The 23,447-nt window shown below is 30.5% G+C and overlaps 1 protein-coding gene, 2 long non-coding RNA genes, 2 other non-coding genes and 1 pseudogene across 6 annotated transcripts; 3 read left to right on the forward strand and 3 right to left on the reverse strand.

Moving 5' to 3' along the window:
* Positions 1–1,223: 1,223 nt before the first annotated feature.
* On the reverse strand, positions 1,224–4,169 carry LOC112751719 (uncharacterized). Its single transcript, XR_003176474.3, has 2 exons — positions 3,455–4,169; positions 1,224–1,419 (listed from the first exon to the last, which is right to left on the reverse strand). It is a non-coding gene; the product is annotated as an uncharacterized lncRNA (long non-coding RNA).
* A 4,208-nt stretch (positions 4,170–8,377) lies between these two features.
* Positions 8,378–12,898, forward strand: LOC112751720 (F-box protein SKIP23). The gene is made up of 2 exons (XM_025800944.3): positions 8,378–9,286; positions 11,526–12,898. The coding sequence occupies exons 1-2, from the start codon at positions 8,881–8,883 to the stop codon at positions 12,737–12,739; spliced, it is 1,620 nt and encodes a 539-aa protein (XP_025656729.1). The 5' UTR covers positions 8,378–8,880; the 3' UTR covers positions 12,740–12,898.
* A 127-nt stretch (positions 12,899–13,025) lies between these two features.
* Positions 13,026–14,117, reverse strand: LOC112751721 (uncharacterized; annotated as a pseudogene).
* Positions 14,118–14,279: 162 nt separating this feature from the next.
* On the forward strand, positions 14,280–17,460 carry LOC112751723 (uncharacterized). 2 transcript variants are annotated; one of them, XR_011872618.1, is made up of 3 exons: positions 14,280–14,837; positions 15,656–15,817; positions 16,827–17,460. It is a non-coding gene; the product is annotated as an uncharacterized protein (transcript). The 2 variants fall into 2 exon arrangements; XR_011872619.1 differs by lacking the exon at positions 14,280–14,837 and adding an exon at positions 15,178–15,268.
* LOC112752986 (U2 spliceosomal RNA) lies at positions 14,426–14,620 on the reverse strand. Its single transcript, XR_003177391.1, has one exon. It is a non-coding gene; the product is annotated as a U2 spliceosomal RNA (small nuclear RNA).
* A 3,317-nt stretch (positions 17,461–20,777) lies between the features above and the next one.
* LOC140179566 (uncharacterized) lies at positions 20,778–23,396 on the forward strand. The gene is made up of 5 exons (XR_011873087.1): positions 20,778–21,089; positions 22,124–22,183; positions 22,262–22,321; positions 22,557–22,868; positions 22,960–23,396. It is a non-coding gene; the product is annotated as an uncharacterized lncRNA (long non-coding RNA).
* The last annotated feature ends 51 nt before the right edge of the window (positions 23,397–23,447 follow it).

Genomic DNA, 23,447 nt, shown 5'->3' on the forward strand with positions numbered 1-23,447 from the left:
GACACCCATTAAACCCTAAAGGTAAAATAAAATAGTATCTCTGGTTTTAATCTCATTTAATTCTAAATCTAAAGTAATAATGACTTATTTAATTCAGCAGTTATGATAATAAATGAGATGACCATTATATAAATCATTTAATGTAAAATAGCTTAATTTGCGATTATAATTAATATATATATTATCCATAAATAGACTAGAAAATAATAATTTCGTAACAAAATAATCATTCAATTTGAATTATAATTAATTGATTGATAGAAATTATAATAAATTGTATGATATTTAAATAATTAACTAAATCAATTAGTTGATATAATTAATTTATTATAATAAATTAAATTTAATGAGTTAAAAGAAATAAATCAAAAAATACCATCAGAAACATGCCACGACAATTTTATCATTAAATGTAAAAATTTAATTTTTATATAATAAAATAAATATTTACAGATTATTATATTAAACACAGATTAAAAAAATACACTAAACAAAATAAAAGCATCAATGGTAAAATATAACCTAAAAAGTCACTTTAATTCAAAAAGAATCTGTGATGAATTATAATAAATCTATATATGAAAAGTAAAAGTAAAATAAATAATTAAAAATAAAGTAAAAAAAAAGTAAAATAAGATAGAAAAAATAATGTGTGGAGTAGATAAAAAATGTATTGTAATAGAAGATTAATATAATTAATTAATACAAAGGATGAAAGAGAAAAATCAAAATACGATCTTATTTAAAAAAATTTAAAAAAAAAACATTTTAAAGAAGAACCTATTAATCAACTTTTATAAAAATATTACAAAAATTTAAATTATCTTTAAATAAAATAATAATACCCTTAAGAATTCTTAATCAAAAAAAATAAAAAATAATATAAAACAAAATCATATAAAAATATTAGGAAAATTAAGATAAAAAAACAAAAATAAAAAATTACAAATAATTAGTTATAAACTTATAATGAATTTGGTTTAATGAAACAAACAAAATTTAAAATAATTTGATATTAATTCTAATTAAATTAAATATTTAAAATTATGATTAATGTAACACCTTAACTTCTAGCACGTCATGATCGTACTAAGGGTAAGGCGTTACGACTCTAGTTTCCTTTTATTAGCTATTTAATATTGAGCCTCTACACGTTAACTGATCGATAGATTTTAAGAAAAACGAAATTCCTTTTAAATTGTATATACTTCAGCTCAACTATGTCAGATAAACATATACTCACATAATTAATATTAATACATAATAATTATTCATACAAGACTTAAATACAAACCTACCCCTCTGTAAAAATACAACACTTTACAACATCAAGGGCGAGGGAAATAAACCCAAAAGCAACTAGCCAAACAAGCCTTCTATTCGTCCGTAGCTTTTCAATTAGCCATCCTGTCCGTACCTCTGAAAATATTTTTTTAAAAACTTTGGGGTGAGAACAAAGCCACACGTTCTCAGTAGGGAACGTGAATGCCGCAATAAACAGAGTAAATACAAATAGCTAGTTCATATCACAAAAACAATTTCACTTAAAACAGTTTTAAATTCCTTTCTTTAAATCACGTTACTTACACAAAAATCCAGTCACATTAACAGTTCCTTATCCATAAACAACATTCCTAAATACATTATTAAGACTACAACACAAGTAAAATATTCATCAAGCACACAAGCAAATCACCAAAACAACAGTTCAATCACAAATGAACAATAAAGCAAACGCAATCAAATGTAAATGCGCAAACAAGATGATGCATGCCTGTTCCTAGCGCAGGCCATGAGCTCATGCGTCGGTTGTCTACCCGCAACCCGACGTTACTCAGAGTGAACCCCGAATATGGTCTCTTTACTGTGTCAATTAGGCCTCATTATAATAACAGTTCAATGTGTATCACAGTAAGGAACAATGCTATCAATTAGGCGAATATTCCCGCATTAGCAATCTCAAGCTATCAGTTAGGCGGGCCCTTTTGCATTAGCAGTTTGGCACAAAAGCCCAATCAATATAATTCTCAACTTTTATTTCATTCCTTGTTCCTCATTCTTTTTCTTTCCCTTTAAGTATCTTTTCCATCCTTTATTTCTTACTTTCTTTCCTTTCCATTATGCCTCCGCATCGTCTTACAACTAAACACACCTCCACATCACCAAGTAGCTAAAAGTACCTCCACATCACCATAAAACTAGGCGTACCTCCGCATCACCATTTAACTTTAAACGTTTCCTAGGGATAACTTACACACTTTTGTTTAACTAGGTTCATACATTCTGCTAAATTTGGACATATCCTTTAGGTCTAAGCCAAGTTTCACCACGTTTGAATTAGAATTGAATTAGATAGCTAACTTAATAAAATCTGTTGCTGCACTAAAGGGAATTTAGAAAAAAATACAGCAAGCAGTTCTGTTTTTAATAAATCTGTAATAAATTCAATTCTAATCCATTACTTCTAAATTTTGGTGAGGATATACTTAACACTCATAAGTTTTAGGACAAATAAATTTCAGATCCATAGCATCTCGTTTGGTTAATTAAAAGTCAGTTGGAAGTGCTGCCCTATTTCTTTAAATTAGTTCTGAATTTCCTGCAAACAGCCCAACTTCCAAGAGACATAACTAACTTTACAAAATAGAAATGAATGTGAAATTTATACTCACTTAAAATAGACTGATATATCTTTAAAACCCTTTTGAAAGCAACTCAAAATTCCAAATAATCAAAAGTTATAGCGTCTGAAAGTTGGTACTGCAAAACCAGAAAACCAGAAAATTCTGCAGCAACCACTAAACTTCAAAAATTCATATCTTCCAAACCACTTGGCCAAATTCCCTGAAATTTTTATGGAGAAATCTTGACTTCTTGAAGTTTGACAGAAAAATAATTTGGATAAAGAATTATGTCTAGATCGCTCCCAGTTTTTATTTTAAGCTGCTGCCAATTATGCAGAAAATTCTGCATTAAGTAATTTTAACAACCCTTCATACCATATTTTATATTCAAGCCTAAAATTCCTCTAAAACCATAATTCTAACTTTCTTTAAACTAACAAAATTTGCCCAAGAATGCTTAATTCAATATATCACCACTTCACATTATAGGTGCAACGTGATCATATTATCAGAGCATCCATTCTTTAGCATCTCATCTATCACAATATATCTCAAGTTATGATTCATCAAATAAATTTCCAGCAGCCATCTCAATATTCCATACTCAAAATCATCATCAACAAGTACTAACATCATGTATCACTTCAAAACACACAACATCATCAATAATTACTACATGAAATCATTGAACCAATCACCAATCACAGCTATGATTCAACTCAATTCCAACAATTATTCACACAAAGAAGCCATAAACTATTTGCAATTACTCATTTAATGTTATTGGCGTTCATACTTTAAAACCTTTATTTTTAAAACAAGCCCCCTACCTTGATTTGTCGAACCCGTAGGAACTAACCGCGATAATCCCCTTTCTTTATCCCTTAATTTTCAACAGCGGCAGCAACCCTTAATGCAGCCAGAGCAGCGGCAGTAGCCTCAACTCCTTCAAGGCAGCAACAGCGACAACCGCACCAACTATGATTGTCCCGGAGATGCATTAGCAATGAAGGTTTCGGAAATCGAAAAAAGTGGAATTAGAACAAGGAGCATGTTCGTCAAATCGAGAAATAGTGGCAGCAGCTAAACGGTGACAAGAATGGTGACTCCATGGTGGCGTGCAACTCGCCAGCAGCCGTTGCAGTGGCGGAGGTCCCCCTTCTCTCCCGTCACGTCACTCCTTCTCTTTCTCCCCTGTTCATCCGCGACGGTGATGGCTAGGGCTTCTCCCAGCAATGGCTCCTCCGACGATAATGGTTCCATCGACGGCAGCGGCGGCGAGAAAGCACGATGGCGATGCGACAGCGTCACGGCTCCACGATGGAATGGCGAGCTCGATAGTGACGATGGTCTTCGCACAGCAACGGCGCGCCTTTCCTCTGGCTCTCCTCCGCGAACTCGCTCTCTCCTCCGGCGTCACCCTTCCTCTCCTCCCCTCTCTTCCCGCGGCTCTGGTTCCTCACTCTCAATCCCTCCTCGTTTCTTCCTTCTGATTTCTTCCTTTCTTTCTGCGTGGGTGTGGGTGGGATAAAAGAAAAAAGGAATTAATCGATAATTAATTTTAATTGATATAACTCATTTCGCTATACTTTCTAAATAAATAATTAAAAATGCACGTCTCAATTTTTTGTTAAAATAGAATAAAATAAAATATATAAATTGAGTAGATATAAATCTGAAAATTATAAAATTTTATCAACAACTCAAATAAATTAGTACTATAAAACTAAATTTAATGTTATTTTTAAAAATAATTACTGATCTTTTATTCTTTTAATTATTAATAATTTAAATAAAGTAATACCCTATAACTTATTTTGTTATCTATTTTAAGTTATTACTAACATTCTATTTTTCTAATTATTTGCTTGTCTTATTTATCATTTATGCTTTCAATCAATTATATTAATAAACAAATAAACTAAATTAACTCCGGTTATACTTTGACTATTCAACAATTCAACATAATCTTTTTAATTTGGATTAACTACTAACGATAGAAAATAAAAATTTTAGAGTAATTCAATATTATGAACATTAATTATTATTGTGAAATAACCTAAAATCATAATGCAGTTTATTTTTAAAGAAATAATCAAGTATTATTGTTAATTATAAAATAACCTAAAATCATAATGTATTTTATTTTTAAAGAAACAATCATCCATTAATATCTATAAATAGAAACTATCGTGCTTTGGTTAAAAATATGAGGGATTAATTACTATTCATTATTAGTAATATATTGATTATATCAAAAATTAAAAATATAATTTTTCGCATTTATACCATTAGAAGCATTACCATCATGAGTAAAATTTTGTCAAAAAAAACATATATAAAAAATTATTGTTAGAATTTAATAATTTTTCATGCCTGACAATAATTATCTATAAAAAAACATATATATCCTGAAAAATTAGTAAATAAATTTATTCTTTTTGTCTTATTTTCACATTAAATATTTTTTTGTTCTGTCTTTTTTAATTGTTATTACGTTATTAGAATTGTTAAATAATATTAAAAAAATTCTTTAAAAGTAGAAATAGCGATGACACCTTAAATAATTAATTTAATAGAATTAAATTTAAACAAATAATAAGATGATTCAATCAATTATACAAATAATAGCATATTTATAAATATTAATAATAAAAATAGTCTCACTAATGTAAATAATCAATACTATAGATATATATAAAAAAATAACTAATTACATAATTGCATAATTTTCAAGGTCTTATATATAGTTAAATCTAATGGACAAATAAAAAAATATTTATATGATAATGTCCTAATATTTTAGCATACTATAAATCATATTATAAATTTATATATCATATTATAATTTTAAGTCAACTCCTTAAACACATTATAACATAAACCATCTAAAAAGATACACCAAATTAATGAATATCACATGAGTCACAACATATACTCTAAAGTGTCACGATATTTAAAATAAAAAGAGTATCAATACAGAGAAATCAATGAATATAACTAAAATAAAGAGCAATAAAGAGATACACAAAAAAAAAATAAAGAGAATAAATAAAAGCGTTATATATATATATATATATATATATATATATATATATATATGAATTGAATAAAATAGAATTTTTCAAAACAAAATTATAGTAAAATTATTTAAAAATAACGTAAAGATGACACATCTTTTTTGTTAATCAGAAGCTAAAAGAAAAAAATTATGTGCCTAATAATAAGCAATTAAAATAAACAAAGCTAAAAAAATTATGCGCCTAATAATAAGCAATTAAAATAAACAAAAATTAAAAAAATGAAATATATGAATAAAGATAAAAGAAACAAAAATTAAATAAATGATAAAAATTTTACCTTGAGAGAGAGAGAGAGAGAGAGAGAGAGAGAGAGAGAGAGAGAGAGAGAGAGAGAGAGAGAGAGAGAGAGAGAGAGAGAGAGAGGAGAATGAATGAGTAAAAAATATTTGATCTTGTATAAATAGATGGTATTGAGAAAATTAAACTAATTAATATAATTAACCAAATTAATTAATTGATATAATTAATTATAATTAATCAATTCATATAAATTATAATAAATGGTAAGATTTAAATGTTTAATCAATACCTTGAGAGAGAGAGAGAGAGAGAGAGAGAGAGAGAGAGAGAGAGAGAGAGAGAGAGAGAGAGAGAGAGAGAGAGAGAGAGAGAGAGAGAGAGAGAGAGAGAGAGAGAGAGAGAGAGAGAGAGAGAGAGAGAGAGAGAGAGAGAGAGAGAGAGAGAGAGAGAGGAGAATGAATGAGTAAAAAATATTTGATCTTGTATAAATAGATGGTATTGAGAAAATTAAACTAATTAATATAATTAACCAAATTAATTAATTGATATAATTAATTATAATTAATCAATTCATATAAATTATAATAAATGGTAAGATTTAAATGTTTAATCAAATTAATTAATTGATATAATTAATTAATTATAATTGATTTGCTTTAACCAATTAAATAAAATAAACCAGGAAACACCTCATGAGCATGCCACATCAATTCCATCATTAAGTGCAAAAACTCAATTTTTATATAATAAAATAGATAGATAGATAGAATAGATAGATAATAAAAATAATTTCTTAAACTAGTATAATTATATATTATTTATTAAATATTAATTGTAATATTGTAATATAATTATAATAAAGATATTTTTCTAAAATAAATTTATTCAGAGAAATATAAATTGGTTATTAATAACCGCCGCCATTATCATATAATTATTATTATATTATTATTATTGTTATTATTATTATTATTATTATTATTAAAATAATTAAAAATGTTTTCGATTGATAATTGATAAGTAGTTTAATAATGTATTAAATATTGATTTTATATAACTATAATAAAGATATTTTCCTAAATTAGTATAATTATGCATTATTACTTAAATGCTAATTATAGTATAATTACAATAAAGATATTTTTATAAAATAAACTTAAAAGAGAAAATAGTGCATTCATTTTGGCGGAAAAATAGATTCACGAGGAATCGACACCTCACTTCCATTAGTCGGGAGAAAACTCAGTTTTAGACTTTTAGTATTCGGCTAATTAAAATAGTTTATATACGGATAATTTAAAATTATAACTTCAATTTTAAATTATAATTACCCGTGTAGTATTATTTCAATTGAAATAATAATATAAGATTTTATATATGGGTTATCATTATTATTATTATTATTATTATTATTATTATTATTATTATTATTATTATTAGATAATGAATAAGAACTAGAATTATATCAATATTTTTAAAATTAATATAATTAAAATGATTAAAAATATTTAAAATCAATGTGCGATATTAATATTATAAGATTTGATCATTTTATGATTAGAATCAAATATTCTTATCATGATTACCACGATCGGTGCTATTATCATATTATTATCATATATTATTATTATTACTATTATTATTATTATTATTAGTATTATTATTAAAATGATTAAAAATATTTTTAATTAATAATTGATAAGTAGTTTAATAATGCATTAAATATTGATTTGATATAATTATAATAAAGATATATTCTTAAATTAGTATAATTATATATTATTCATTAAATATTAATTATAATATAATTATAATAAAGATATTTTTTATAAAATAATTTAGAATAGAGAAAAGTGCATTCAATTTGGAGGGAAAACAGAGTCATGAGAGATCGACATGTCACCTTTATTAGGTGGGGAAAAATCCAATTTTAATAGATTAAGTAGATGAGTAGATTCTAATAAACGTATACAATGACACTAGAGATTAAACTTTGTACAATTTTCTATAATAAATTTTTTGACCAATAACTTTAACATTTGTTCTAATTAAATCTTAAAAAAAAAAAACTCAACAAAGGTTGATCTTAACAGATACATGATTAAATTGATATTTATATATTAGACGAAGCCTTGAAAACTTAACCATCAAATAAATTGAATTTGGAAAAAAAAAATATCAAACCAAAATTTCCAATTTTAGTTAATTCAGTTGTTATAGTATCTCATTTCAAATTAAATCTATTATTTTTTGAAAAAACAACACAAGATACAAAAAAAAAATTATCTATTGTAGGTTTTGTCCTATTGCAGATCATGAGTTTATATGTCAGTTATCTACTCGTTTTTAATATTATGCGACACAAATTTTGGATATGACTTTTTAGAATTGTTCACATTACAACATTTTATTTGTCTTCAGTGGCTCTCTAAAATAAGTCAAAGTACTCTCGCGATTATTATCTCAGCCTGAAAGTCTAAACAACAATTACTGTTTTTTGTAAGCGATCTTCAACTTACAAATTCCATTTTCTTAACCCTTTAGGATTAATAATTCCGCCTTTATAAATATCATTTATTTTTTCTCTTGTATTAATATTTTCACTTAATATTCCTAGTCTTTGTTAGCACTACAAACCATAGTTATCAAACCTGATTCGATTCGGTCGGTTCGATCAAAAACCCGATCATCCGGTCATCTAGTCGAGTCGAGCCACTCGTCGAACCGGTTATGCATGGAATCCGACGAAACCCAGTTTGACCCGACGGGTTTACGTTAAAACTGGTAACCCAACCGGTTAATTCAACCCGGTCCGGGTCGTGCTTTTCCTTTAAAAAAAAAAAAAAAAGAAACAGCGTCGTTTGGCTTTAGATCCCCCCCCCTCCCCTTTCGACGAACCCTAATGGCTATTCCCCCTCCCCATTTCCCCTAATATGAGAAATCAAATCAATCTGATTCCAGTGGAAGTGTGGAACCCTCCAGCGCTCGTCTCCGATCTCTCTGCTCCTTCGTTGTCGGCACTCGGCAGTCTCTCACCCTCACCTAGTCGCCCTCACCTCGTCACTCCAACGTCTCTCCCCTCACCTCGTTACTTCGTCGCCTCTCCGCTCACCTCGTCACTCTCCGTCTCTCACGGTCACGGCCTCACCTCGTCGCTCTTTCAGTCTCTCACCTCGTCGTCGTCGTCGCGGTCCCGTAATCCTGCCCTGCGTTCACTTCGTTGGCGGCAGAAAGCTCACAGAAGACAGAAATCAAGCAGCATCTCTGCATCTGCTCCCTCGGGTCAATCGGGTGGTGGTGGTCGTCTTCTTGGTCGCGGTCTGGGAACCAGTTATCCAGGTGAGCTCCCTTCAAGTTTTTGACCCTGGTCTTTCACCAGAAATCTAGAATTGTTGAATACTGAACCTGGTGGTTATTGTTGACTGTTGTAGTTGAATTTTAGAGTTGTTGAAGCTGAGCATATTTTAGTTAGTATTATTATTGAATCTGATGATTATTACTATTGTATTTGATTTTTTAGAGTTGTTATTGAATCTGGTGGTTATTACTTTAGTTAGAATTATTGTTGAACTTGAATTTAGTGGCTGTTGATGTTGCATTTAAATTTTTGGTGTTGTTGTTTGTTGCTGGTTGCCGTGTTTTAGAGTTGCTGTGTTGTAGAGTTGCTGTGTCTTTTAGAGCTGTTGTTGTTTGTTGCTAGATTTTTTTAGAGTTGCTGTTTGTTCACTTTGTTGAATTACAAAGTCAGTGAACTTTGGGGGAATGGTGGTGGTTGCTGTGTTGTTTAAAAACTGACTTAAGTAAATCTATTGTTGCTGAAATTATTTTTAGTTTTTTTTTGCTAGAATTTTAAAAATGTCTTTATCTCAAACACCATCAGAAACACCACCATCTCAAGAACAAGCATCATTAGCAACTCTTTCCCATGATCTTACCACTAAAAGAGTTTATAATAATGCTATGGAAGGTATGGATGCAAATCAAAATGAGTAAAATGTTGATCAAGCTCCAAATTTGTCCTATGAAGATGTTGATGTCGACTTTGAGCTCACCCTTGGACTTAATTTAATGATTGTGTTATCTTCCACTTGCTCTTATTTAAATTGAGAACATATTTTGTACTAAAAACTAGTTTATTATCTTTTTTTTAGATTATTAGTTATGTTTAAGACTTGATATTAGATTATTAATGTTTGTAAAGACTTGCATTTTAAGTTTTATGACATCATTTTAATTTTATTTATATAATTTTATATTTTTTAATTATGACCGGGTTAACCGGGTGAATTAGTGACCCACCGGTTGAACCAGTAATCCAGTGACCCAGTCATATGACCGGATTGATTACCGATTCGGTTCTGATAACTATGCTACAAACATTTATAAACATCTTCTCGAACCTTTTTCTAAGTATTTTATAAATAAATTAGGCTATTAAATGGTTTTTTTACGTCTTTTATTATAATTATTACCCTTATACAGTTATACTCTTAAAGGGTACGTTACTTATCTCAATCTTTATTTAAATTCTTCTTATATCTTTTTTTTAAATATTACACTTAAATATTACGTTTAATTTTAATATTTTAATTTAATCAATAAGTTTTAACTAATTATATTGTAACTTACCAACATTTAGTTAATTATCTTAGTTCCTCAATATTTTAATTAACTCTATTTTATCTCTGTGATTTTATTAAATTATACTCTTTTCTTAATTATTTTTTATGCCCCATTTTTTATTTTATTATTCACAAAGTGAAAAAAAAATGTTTAATGCGTCCTAGGCGCCAAACGCCCGTTTTTGGTGCCCAGAATTTTCGAGTATTTAATCATTGGACTAAGTTAAATCAGCAAGAGACTTAGCAATATTTTTTAAGTTTAGTAAAAGACACAAATTTAATATTAATTTTCGAAATTATTAGGCTTATATTATAGTTTGTTTTGTTGTTAGGATTTGTTAGAAAATTTGATTTAGTTCTTGTTTATTTAGTAGTATTTTTAAGAATTTTAAATTTAAATTAAATCTGATATAATCTAATAAGATCAAATCCGATTTAAATTAGTTATTATATATTTATAATTTTAAATTTAAATCAAATTTGATCTAATCTAATATGATCAAATCTTATTTAAATTAAGTTATCTTATCTTTAAAAGATTTAAATTAAATTATCTTATTTTATCTTTTAGGCTAGTCTATTAGAGGTCTATTTAAATATTTTGAGACCATTTAGTGAATAAAATTCGTCAGTTGCTTTATACGCATTTTTATTGTGTGATTAAGTGAGGTGAGTGATTTGCTTATGAAAAAGATTGAAAGATCTAACACTAAGGTAATTATATTAGTATCCTTTTAATTTCCATTCCTCTAATTTTTTTTTTTTTGTGACTTTTTATCCCTCTAATCTAGATTGTTAAGAATAGATTCTTTGAATGTCGAAAAACTTGTAAGTAACTTAAGTTACTAAGAACAATTTTTTTAAAAGTTTAAAAAAATTCTTTATCTATCTTTTTATGTTTCTGTTATATTTTTGTGTGGTCTTTTTCTTATCTTTTATCATTGCTTGTACCTCAGACATGGGTGATACTGATGGATGGGCACACATTGATGAAGATTTGTTGCTAGAAATTTCAACACGGTTTTTTTCATACGATGATTATATCCAACTTGGATTGGTTTGCAAAGAATGGAGGTTGAAACTTCCAAAGATTCCCAATGCCAACAATGTTCCGTGGCTGCTAATACCTGAAGAAACAGAGAAGAATTCTTATGAAGACGAGGAGATCGTGCAATTACCTGTTGCAGGTCAAGAAATTCTTGATACTCACGGCCTTAAAGAGCGGGGAATCTACCATGTCATGCTGCCAAACATGCAGATGCAGAACTATGTCATCCGTGGTTCTTCTCATGGATGGTTAATTATGGTATCCTTATCTGAAGGTACCGTGCTACTGTTAAATCCATTTACAAATGTTGAGTTTAGTCTTCCTCACATCTCAACTTTTCCTAATGTAATTAAGTACGAGCCTGATAATCATGGAGACGAATACACTCTGTTGGATTTTCAAGACAGAAGTGAAACTTTTGATTGCGATTCGGCTCATAAAATTCAACTTTTGAAGGTTGTTATAAATTCACCTCCTGACTGCAACAATCATAATTTTATGGCGGCTGCCATATATGGATTTCAACGTCGATTAGCCTTTTACAAGCCTAATGATATGAGATGGGTAGAGTTTCCAACTAGAAATACCGAGTTTGAAGATGTTATATTTTTTGGAGAGAAGATATATGCAGTAAACCATGCTGGCCAGTTATATGAATTTGATACAAACACAAAATCAGGGCGGCTTGAGGGAGGAATCCATGAAGTCAGACCTCCATCTCGAGTTGACACAAGCACTTTAACGATTAAATATCTGATTGGATGTGCCAATGGAAGTTTATTAATGTTGGTAAGACATTTTCGCACTCCTTTGAATAGAAGACGCTATGATGAAACTTACAAATTCGACATCTATGAACTGAAAAAAGATGGAAAAAAATGGTCAAGAGTTTATAATTTGGATGATTACATACTAATGATCGGATTTACTTCTTCTGTTCAAATACCGGCATCTTATCCAAAGACAGGAAATCAGATATTCTTCTCCGATAACATGATAGAGAAATCAATTGACTATGCTGTTGCTCAAGATCTTGGCGTCTTTAGTTTGGAAAACAGACGTTTTTATAGACTATTGTTAGATATGAAGTTTTTTTGTCCTCCCCTTTGGTTGCTACCCTAATTCAAAGCTCTCAGCTTTTATCCCTGGATTTTAATATATTCTTTTTCCAAGTCTTTGTTTAGATTATTTACTATTTATTTTAAATACTTGTTCTTCAAACCATTTTATTGTTATGATTTTGATTTAAAGTAATAAATACTTATAAAATATAATTATATACATTAATGTTTATGTAGCTTACGTAAATTGGCCATGGATATTATTATGACTTGTGACATTCTCAAATTTCACATCAAAATCTCAAGAATAAACTAATGTAAATTATGAGACACAGAACAGTAAGCTCTAGAGTGAATAAACTAATCCAATTTTAACTTCTGTATTCACTGAAACCTTTACTCAATATTTCCAACTTATTACAAAAAGACTAAAAATAGATTTCAACAATATCCAAAGTGTGATGATGATCTCTTCTTTAAGATGAGGCAGAAATTGAGATCACAGCATTGAGGTCACAGCATTGAGGTCAGCAAGGCACTCAGTTGGAAGGGCAAGGAAGGAATTCATGAGAAAATCATCAATTGGATCAACTTTTGCCACACCAACCAGCCTGCAATTCCCCTCTTCATCCAATCTCTTCCCTCTACCACTTTTCATGTTACCCTTCGATTCTTCAGATGTCAACACTGTCTTCACCATTAGCGGTGGAGCCTTGTAGATACTCCCAACAGAAAACAAGAACTTGGCCTTGAATTCCAAATCAACCTAACTTGTTACAAAGATGATTGGCACAGTTAATAAATATCGTATCTAACAAGAATTTAAGTTCAATTCCCACTATTGATGTAAGAATTACTTTGCCATATATATAAAATTGTAGAGTTCAAAGACTAATCTCCTATGAGATTAAATTGATTACCTTGCCAGACTCTTGGTTAATGGTTCCTTGGAATGCTTCTGGGACTATATCAATCTTTAAGAATGGGGGCAGTGGCAACCCGAAAAACTAGGTTGTAGAATTAGTTAGTGGTGGAATATAGAGTGTCTCAAGGTCAAATGAAACAAGAAGCTCATTAATGTTATCTGTGGCCACCTTTGCAACAGAACCAGTTCCAATTCCACCTTGTGCATCATATTCAAAATCAGGGTACCTTGAAAATTGAAATGCCAAGCTTGCAAGCCCTTTGTGTCTTGAAACTAACAGTGTAAGACTCATCTTTTGAGGGTTTAATGGTGGTTGTGCTTGTAGTGGGGGATGTAGAAGAAAATATAATGCTGCTGCTTCTTCTTCCTCTTCTAAGATTTGGTTCCTTAGTGTAAAATTTGCATGGAATTGATGCACTTAAGGAGTTCATTTTACAGCTCCTATGGTGTGTCTTTAACAGTAATTATTTTTCGAAAAAAATCCAAAAAGCCAATAAAAGAACAAGAGGCTGGGTTGGTCTGTGGCTGCGAATCTCTTATCTTCTTCACTTGGGTCTTTCCTTTGTGCAATCAGTAGCCAACACTTGGCAATTCGATAATAGCATTGGAGTCAAGGGATTGCATCAATATATTTTTTATTTTTGAGTATAAATATATACTACACTACATGGCCTATGCCACCTCTATTCCCTGAAAAAATGAAGGATCTTCTGAATAAACAGTTTCTTTTTTTTTCCGGCAAATTAATAAACAGCTTTTACCATAAAACCATTCACTTGCCCATAACATGAACATGATAACCAAGTATTTAAACTGGGCTTGGTGGGGTGCGCCAGGCCCTCGCAATAATGCAACGCATGGGCGACGCTCCAGAGGCCCAGTAGCAAGCTACTGTGCGGCCACTCCCCCTCAAAAAATAAATTTAATACCGTGTGGACCAATGGCCCATATATCAGATATTAAACTGATAAGAACAGATACTACACTTGATCTTAGCCAAAAGGCCGAGAAAGGTATGAGTTGCTCAGTCTAGCGATGCTTTTATTATATCAAAGCCTGTGGTTCTTGTTCACTACTCCACCCCGATGTGAGCTACCTCACTAGCAAGTAGCAACGCAATTACACGCAGTACACAACAGAGGCTATCTCACTAGTGTGTTGTGTGTGTCTCTGTTTCGTTGTTACTTTCATGCTTCAATTACAAATCTCATTGAAGATTGAAGAAGAAGAAAAGGTTAGGAATGCCCATAGAAAGAGTGGTAGTGATTCATAATCGTAATTAGACTATTCTTAATATAAATGATTACACACACGCGTATATATAAAATAAGAGTTATATGCTTAAAGAAGTCGTATGAGTAGAGAGGTTAATTAATATTAATACATTATTTGAAATGAACTTCAGCTAATTGTAGAAAAATCTTGACATTATATTTTGTAGTATCCACATGGGTCATACAAGATGCAATAGCGTTTCAAGTTTTCAACCCTTGTCATGATAATTTTATATCCACAAGTTAATTATTGTTTCCTTTGAAAAGCAAAATATAATGTTATCCACACGTCTGCTCCAAGTTCTTTGGCATATAAATGTTTCATTATGTTTGAGAACATGAGAGGCGATAATGCCATGATATAGCATGGAATTGTAATGAATTTGCTACGGTACGATGATAAATTCATATGTATGGATATATTTAAAATATGAACAAATAGTAATAAGTCATGTAAAATTTATTTTCCACATCAGCATTTAATTTTTTTTTAAAAATACATATTTTATCATTATTTTTACTAAATTTTCTCTTTATTTAATGAGTTCTATTTGTTTAGCTCTTCTCAAAGAATTGTACACAATCAGATACTTCAAGATAAAACCCAACTCAGAAGCATAATTCTCGTTATTTTGGGTTTGATTCAGTCACACCCAAGTCAGAAACAGCATTATCTTAACTCTCCTTTCTTTTTCTTTTTTTTTTATGGTAATGTTTCTTCGTCTTTTAATGGGTCTCTGAGTTGTTTTCTTGTCATTTTTATACATTTATTTGTTAGGGAGTTTCACCAAATTTCAAATCACAAGTGAAATCTATGTGCAATCAGATTTGTAATGCTCAACAGGCACCAAGTTTGCAACCTTTGCCTTTTGAACATGTTCATTCAAAAGAAGCTAACATATTGGCTATTTCAGAGTTGGCTCATGCTCTTGACAAGAAGGTACTGCCTGCGGTAATCTCTGTTTTCCATTTTTGGTGTAGCCAAAATAAGAAGAAACTATATGCCTTTGTCCTGGCCCTTTTTTTAAAGTTAGTTTTAAGCTGATAATTTGAATATTCAGGAACTTGTGATCAAAGTTAGTTTAGTTTCATTGCCTTAACTTTTGATTAAATCTTGTGTTGCAAATTGATGATGGCTTTTAACTCATTCTTACTTTGATCCCAGCCCCCTATGTTACTTCTACTACATGCCACCCTTTTCCTCTTTATGAGAAGAGAAAAAACAAAGATCTGCACTTTTTGCAGGTTCTTTGTTCTCTTTTGGATTTTTCTTTGTTTCCTCCGACAACTTATAAGGACCATGAGATTCTCATTCTCATGTTAACAACAACATCATTAATACTAATACTAGTATATGGTCCCAACTCAAACACCCCCTATTATGTTTTCTATGCACCACTTGTGTTTGTGAAAATGGGGTAGTGAAAATCATCCTCATTTAAAGCTTGTGTTTTGGGGGGTTGTTTGGTTTGGTGGGGTGAAGCTTATGTGAAGTTTTTTTTTTTTAAAGGTTGTTTGGTTTGGTATATTGATAAATCAATGTATTTGAATGTATATCATATTTAGATGGATTTTGTTATCAGTAGGTATTTGAATGTATTTGGGTTTAGTGTGTGAGTGCATATATATATTACACAATTGCTTTTGTATTATAGAAGCTTGCAGTTTTATGTGCCATAGCTGTGAGGTTGAGTAGTATATCTATTTATTGTGAATATGCATTTTCATCAATCTTAAGGGTTCTTCCCACAATGTGTGCAATTACACTACATAGTGTTTTAAAATTGTATATCATTGATCTGTCTTTAAAATATATGGCTAAATGGTTGTGGAACAAGGAAAGTTTAGATTGTGGTGACAAAATCTTATTTGTATATTATTTCTTTTTGTCCTTCATTTTCATATGCTAACAAAGGTCTTGAATTCATTAATTCAATTTCCATTTTCAGGTCTCCTTCTCCTCCTCGTGCAAGATCTCGATCAAAGTCAAGATGTCCCGTTAGTTTTCAAAGAAGGAGGAGGTGTCGTTCCTACTCTCCTGCTCGCTACAATAGGGGTCGTCGGTCCATATCACCAGTCAGGTCCCATCATTATTCAAGCTATGAAAGGGATCGAAGGTCCTATAGAAACATCATGGAACACAGTGATAGAAGTAGAAGACGGGATTCAGATAGATACCTTGATCGGCATTCATCTGCTTCAAGAAGGAATAGGAGTAGGAGCGTGAGCCCTCATTCAAGGAAATCACATTGAACTGAATCTATTTCTCCAAAACGTCACAGAGAAAGTTCACCTCATAGACGAAGGAAAGAATCACGTGCTGATTCTGGATCCCCAAGTCATTGCAGAGGTAGTAAGTCATCTCCCAAGATTGATGAAATCAAACAAAAGAGCAAAAGACGCTCAAGATCAGTTTCTTCAGATGATAATAGGCTTCAATCCAGCAAAAATGAAGAAAGTTGGGTTATTTAGATTTACATATACCAAGCTATGAGCACAAACATAATTATTGTACTATGTAATATAATCTTTTACCAAAAGTACATCTCAGAACATGAATTAATTATAAGCTTTCTTTGTTTAGTGTAAGTTGTACTACAGAATCTCAAATTTCTTTACATTCAAAATGCAGGTGATAACAGTTTCATTTAAAAAGTTTAAGATAGTTCTTTGCTTGTCCAAGATATGTCCATTCTAATTCCAAAAAAAGCAATATGAAGTCTGCAATTCATTGTAAAGAAATAGCTTGAAATATTGGTTGATTGAAGCCATCAGTTTTCTTATCTGAGAGTTACTAGTTGTGCGTCTCTTAAAAGTTGTATGAAAATCAGATAGAGTCGTCGTATGTAGGCCGCAAGCCAATGTAGTTGCTCTGAATCTTTGAAAAATGAAGTCTGTTTTTCATTGGGTCATTGATACGTTGATGGACTTTGAATGGGGATTATCTGCATATGGATTAGTGTTCCTTTTTGGCTAATGGAGTAACTCCAATTTGCAACACATTGTAAGCTAATGGTCTCCATCCCTTTGAACCCACAGTGATGTCACCTTCAAATTTATTTGGGTACACTACCATAAATCCTATTATTATATTAATACAACTTAGATCTTTTTTCTTCCACACAAAGTAATAAAATTTTTATGATATTACAATCTTGAATAAATAAATCAATTTAAAATTGTCTATTAAACAAATTATTTTTACAATATAAAAATCTTAAGATTTTATATATTTTTCCAATATAAAATCACTGTTTACTCAAACCAACACTAATGAGGTTACTGGTTAGAATACTGTAAGAAAACAACCACAATTTTAAAAAATAAAAGGGCCAAAGGGGATAATGAAAACAAAAAAGGGGTCACAATCAGCGGGTGCAAGAGGAAATGTGGTGAAAGCGGTGATCATAAAAACTGTTGATTTTTGAAGCTCATGAGTCATGATGCTCAACTGTCAACGACCCATAGGTACAACTTCCATTAATTAACAAACTCATCATGAAGCCCTTCTTTTACAAATTCTTGATTCTCCTTGCTCTGTTTTCTCTCGTGGAATCTTCTTCGTCATGCAGCAACACCAACAACAAAGACCACGAGCTTTTCTTAAAAGCTTTCCAATATGTCTCTGGATTCAAACCTTCATGGTTCCTAACAACACGCCAATCTTCTTCTTCCAAATATTCGGTAGAAGAGTCATCTCCCATTATTAAGAACATAGAGCTTCCTTCACTATAACTCTCTGACCAATCTGCTCAACATAAGCTATAAAATCACAAGCTTCTTCAAATGTGCTGCTGATGTTACAATCTTCATTGTCACTCACCTGTTTTCCAATATCAGTAACAGTAATACTAGTAACCATAAAGGAATAAAAGAGAGTACATAACCCCAGCATCAAGCAAAACTTTTTTAGAAGCCTATATCCTCTACAAGCCATGTGCAAAAAGTATATATGCAAAAAAAGGCAATAAAAACATTGCACTTAAATCCATATACCCTTCTTTTTTTTTTTCTTTTTAACTTTCCAGCTTCTATTATTTTTTTCCTTGATTTAGAGCCAGCATTCTATCTCTGCAAATTCCTACATATAGATCACGATCATATTCAATTCTAGCTAACATGTGATTTCACCATATTATAAGATAAAGTTAGTAACGATAATAAATGTTTGTTGTTGACCATTATTATCACTATCATATTCAATTCTAGCTTCGCCTTTATCACTTTACTATCTAATAATGTATAAATGCTAAAGTTAGTAGCATCATCCTCTATATGCTATATCTTTGTATTGTCCATATTAATATAAATCTCATTCAGAATTCTTATTTCTTCTGATCTCTTCTCAAATTCATAAAGCTAGTTAAGATATGGGTTTGGAGAATTGGTAAAAAGTGTCTTCTCCAGGAACCATTCTGCTGCATCATATGAAAGCAAAGTGAGTCTCTCAAAAATGCTATATATATATATATATATATGCTGCAAGAATTCTTGATCATATCACAAATTTTGTTACTTTTTCTCAGGGTAGGCAAAATTCGACAGAAAATCGAGGATGAAATTCCGTTAGATCATACTTGTGTGGAAATGAATTCAATTTAGTTGTGACAGAGGAGGATTTAGTCTTTTGAATGAACATGTTCAAAAGGCAAAGGTTGCAAACTTGGTGCCTGTTGAACATTACAAATCTGATTGCACATAGCTTTCACTTGTGATTTGAAATTTGGTGAAACTCCCTAACAAATAAATGTATAAAAATGACAAGAAAACAACTCAGGGACCCATTAAAAGACGAAGAAACATTACCATAAAAAAAAAGAAAAAGAAAGGAGAGTTAAGATAATGCTGTTTCTGACTTGGGTGTGACTGAATCAAACCCAAAATAATGAGGATTATGCTTCTGAGTTGGGTTTTGTCTTGAAGTATCTGATTGTGTACAATTCTTTGAGAAGAGCTAAACAAATAGAACTCATTAAACAAGGAGAAAATTTAGTATCTGATTGTGTCTGAGCCGTATATGACCTCCTAAGATTTTAATACACAAATCATTCTGTCAGCTTAGAGTACTCATAATTTAGTTACAACATGCTTGCCCTCTGAAATTTTCTAGTTTTTAAATTATAATTTTTTAGTTTCACAAATTGATGAACAAACTAGCTCTAGTCTGTATATGCATGCATGAGAAGGATAAATAAATTCTAAAGAGACAAGAAAAAAGGGGTTAAGGGAATGATGAATATCAACACCATCTCTTGACAAGAATCTAAAGCAGCAACATTCACCAAATTACAGAGACTAACCTTAGGGTTTAACATCCACTCAATTTCTTTCTTTTCCTTTATTTCCTTTCTATTTCCTTCCTCTTTATTTCTTTCCTTCCAACCAAACATAGCCTTATTGAATCTGTGACCAGTACCAAGAATGAAACTCCATCCATAAGAGCTAATGAAGGTTATTGTTGATTTAGGATAGAATTTTAAATCAGTTGTTCATAATTAACTTTGCACAACTAAGAATATTGGAGGTACAAAGGAAGGAAAAAGTGCAGGTAAGTGGGAGTGCATATGAATGACTTCTTAAAAATGTGTTTGAAGTTGTAAAATTCATTCATCATATGTCTAAAGCAATCAAAGTAGTTTTGCTATCTTATGATGAAATATATGCTTCAAGTGGATCCTTTGTTAAGTTACTGCACCATTTGAAACTGCTTTATTACAAATATCAAAATTTTGGTATTTAGTTAATGGAAAAAATGGTCTTCAAATTGAATTTTAGTATTAGGCACCATCAATAAAATAGAAAGCGGACTATATATATAAAAGCCCCAACATGGTCAATGTACAGTATTTGTACAACTAAAAGTATCTTGCCTGATATAAAAGCCCCAACATGATGTTAGAATAAAACTGTTGGATCCGCAGAACCATAAATTTCACTTTTTTTTGTTATACTTTTTTTGCATTTGGAGTTGAATGTTGCTGTCTTTCTTGCAGTCGTGCATCATACTACGAGCTGATGAAAATTGATAAAATAGGACGGATTCTATAGTTTGTAGAAAAGCCAAAGGGATCTGATCTGAAGAAATTGGTATGTTCATGGTATCAAAAGCCTCAAACTTCTAACATGTTGCTTTACAACTGCAGTAAGTTGACGCTACTGTCCTAGGGTTATCTACAGAAGAAGCAAAGAAACATCTTAGATTGCATCAATGGGTGGGTTAATAATAAAGTCCAAAAATGAAAGATTATCATAAATTAGTTTTATTTTCAGTAATTGATTGTAGGTTTAATTTTTTTTCCCTTTCAAATGATCATAGGTAAAATCACCTAAGAAGTGAATTTTTTTATGGTAGAGTGTTTGGATTATGTTAAAAAAAAATTCAAATTACTATCATCATGTTTATCAGTATAAGAATTTAAATTTTCGTTCTTTTCCTTTTGTTTTATTAATCTGATTTGTGTAGTGTGTTTTTCTAAAATTTTTTGTTGTGGATGCAACCCATATCCTTTGCAATTATTGTTTTGGATTTGCTTTGGTTTGATGATTTACAGATATTGATGACATCCTTTATGCTTACAGTTCCAGATTGTCAGCTAAAATTGCAAGAAACATTATTGGTACCAGATTTTTAATTTTAGAGGTTTTCATTCATGTAAGGAAGCAAAGTTCCTTTTTGACATTTTTGGGGAATAACATAACTTATTTGGCATATCTTTGATGCTGCACAAATGGTGTTCTTCTAACTGATATGTAAGATGCATTCTTACAGGGTTTAGCCCTATATATCATGGCTTTACTCTTCCATATTTGAAGGGATATTTTATCCCAATTTAGTTTTAATACTTCTATACATGTCAAAAGTTTTTTCTTCTTTTCTAAACAAAATGTTCTCTCTTCATTCATGTGATGGTAATGTGTCTTTGTGAGAAAATTCTAGCTTACATATGCTTTTTCTTTCTTTGGATGCATCCAGTATTTTTACTTCTATGTTGAAATGTGCTATATATTTAAGTTAAGACGTTATAAATTTGTTGGTGCATGCATTATAAGCACAATTTTAAAACGGTATTTTAGGCTAAGAGAAATTTCCAAAGCAATGATGCACTCAATCATGTGCAAGACCTTGACATTATGGTAATGAAATATGATATATATGTTTTTTTCCTGATACTTAGTTTCAAAAGTTTGTTACAAGATACTAGTCATACTACACAATACTTTACTATACTTAACTCTGTTTTTGCAGGGACTTCAGGAGGAGGAGATCTTCTCCCTTTGGGAACAAGTTGATATTGCCTGTATGAATGTATGGAATATACAGATATCAAATATGTATTTAAATTTGTTTAACTCTATGAAGTTAAATGATTTTATTTGGATGCAGGAGCTGCAGATGTTGAATGAGAAATGCAATTTGGAGAGACAATTCTCTGAACTAAGAATGGTTAGTTGAAGTCTTTGTTATTTATGGTTTAATTTCATCAATTCATAAGTCGTATAATAACTGCATAATAACATTTTGAATTTGATCGGGTATTTTTGGTTTCTGTGGATTTTTGTGATATTAGATAGTTAACTCAAACGATTATTTAATAGTTACAAGAAGTTAACTGGGAACTATACAAGAAAGAAAAAGAAACCGCGTTTACAAGATACTATTTTTGTGATATTATTTTCAGATACATTGTAGCTGAGCAACTTTCCGGTGAAGTATAGAGAGCTAAGCAATGATGGGGAATTCGAAAATATGAATGATGTTACTGTGTTTCCAGTTACTGAAGTTGATTTAATGCATTATTATAGAACAGGTGCAAAGTAATACCCCATAGAATATTAAACTATGAATAGTCATTTAATATAGTAAGCAAAGAATTTGCAATCATGGAAAATACAATAATCTTCTTTAACATTATTAGCATGTTTAAGTTTTGCATTTTTATAGAATTGAAGCTTGGAATATGAGCTCAAGTCTAAAAAACGAAGAGTAAAAGGTAAGATCAAATTCAGTTGAACTATACTAAAAATGTTTTACTTAGCATATGTTAATTTTTAATTCTAACTTCACTCAATTATTTTGTGTAGGCTCCTGATTATGCTATGTCATTTATTATAGTTTCTATTCCTGTATCATCTCTTTTTTTCTTCTGTCTTTTTGGCTAAGATTTTTTTTTTCTTTTTGCTTTTAATGTGTAATTATGTTTTGAAAGTAATTGTAAAAATTTGGTAATTTGAATACTATTGGATCTCTACTATGTACGTATGATTTTGAATGGTGATGATATTATTCATCATTAAGTGGGGGTGTATAGTATTGGACAAATAGTCTATGTGTATTTGTTGTGTTCATAGAGGATACAAGACAAGGGCAAGGGATTTGGTTCATATGTGAAATCTTGAAAGCTAAAATGGTTTGTGAGGAAAATTGGTAATTGTCATTTTTTTGCTGAGAGATCTTTTCAATTTTGTCATATTTTGAAGGAAAATTAGAACAATGTAATATTATATGTTGCTTTTGTTATGCTTCTTTCGTAGGATCTGTTGATAGTAGAATAAGAGAATTTAGCACAAAT

This window comes from Arachis hypogaea, chromosome 15 (assembly GCF_003086295.3).
Source record: "Arachis hypogaea cultivar Tifrunner chromosome 15, arahy.Tifrunner.gnm2.J5K5, whole genome shotgun sequence".
NCBI classification, from domain to species: Eukaryota; Viridiplantae; Streptophyta; class Magnoliopsida; order Fabales; family Fabaceae; genus Arachis; species Arachis hypogaea.

Excerpts from the sequence above, each read along its gene's own strand:
- LOC112751720 (XM_025800944.3), top strand. The coding sequence starts at position 8,881 with ATGAGAAATCAAATCAATCTGATTCCAGTGGAAGTGTGGAACCCTCCA. Across the intron at positions 9,287-11,525 it reads TCTGGGAACCAGTTATCCAG|ACATGGGTGATACTGATGGA; the intron begins GTGAGCTCCCTT and ends CTTGTACCTCAG.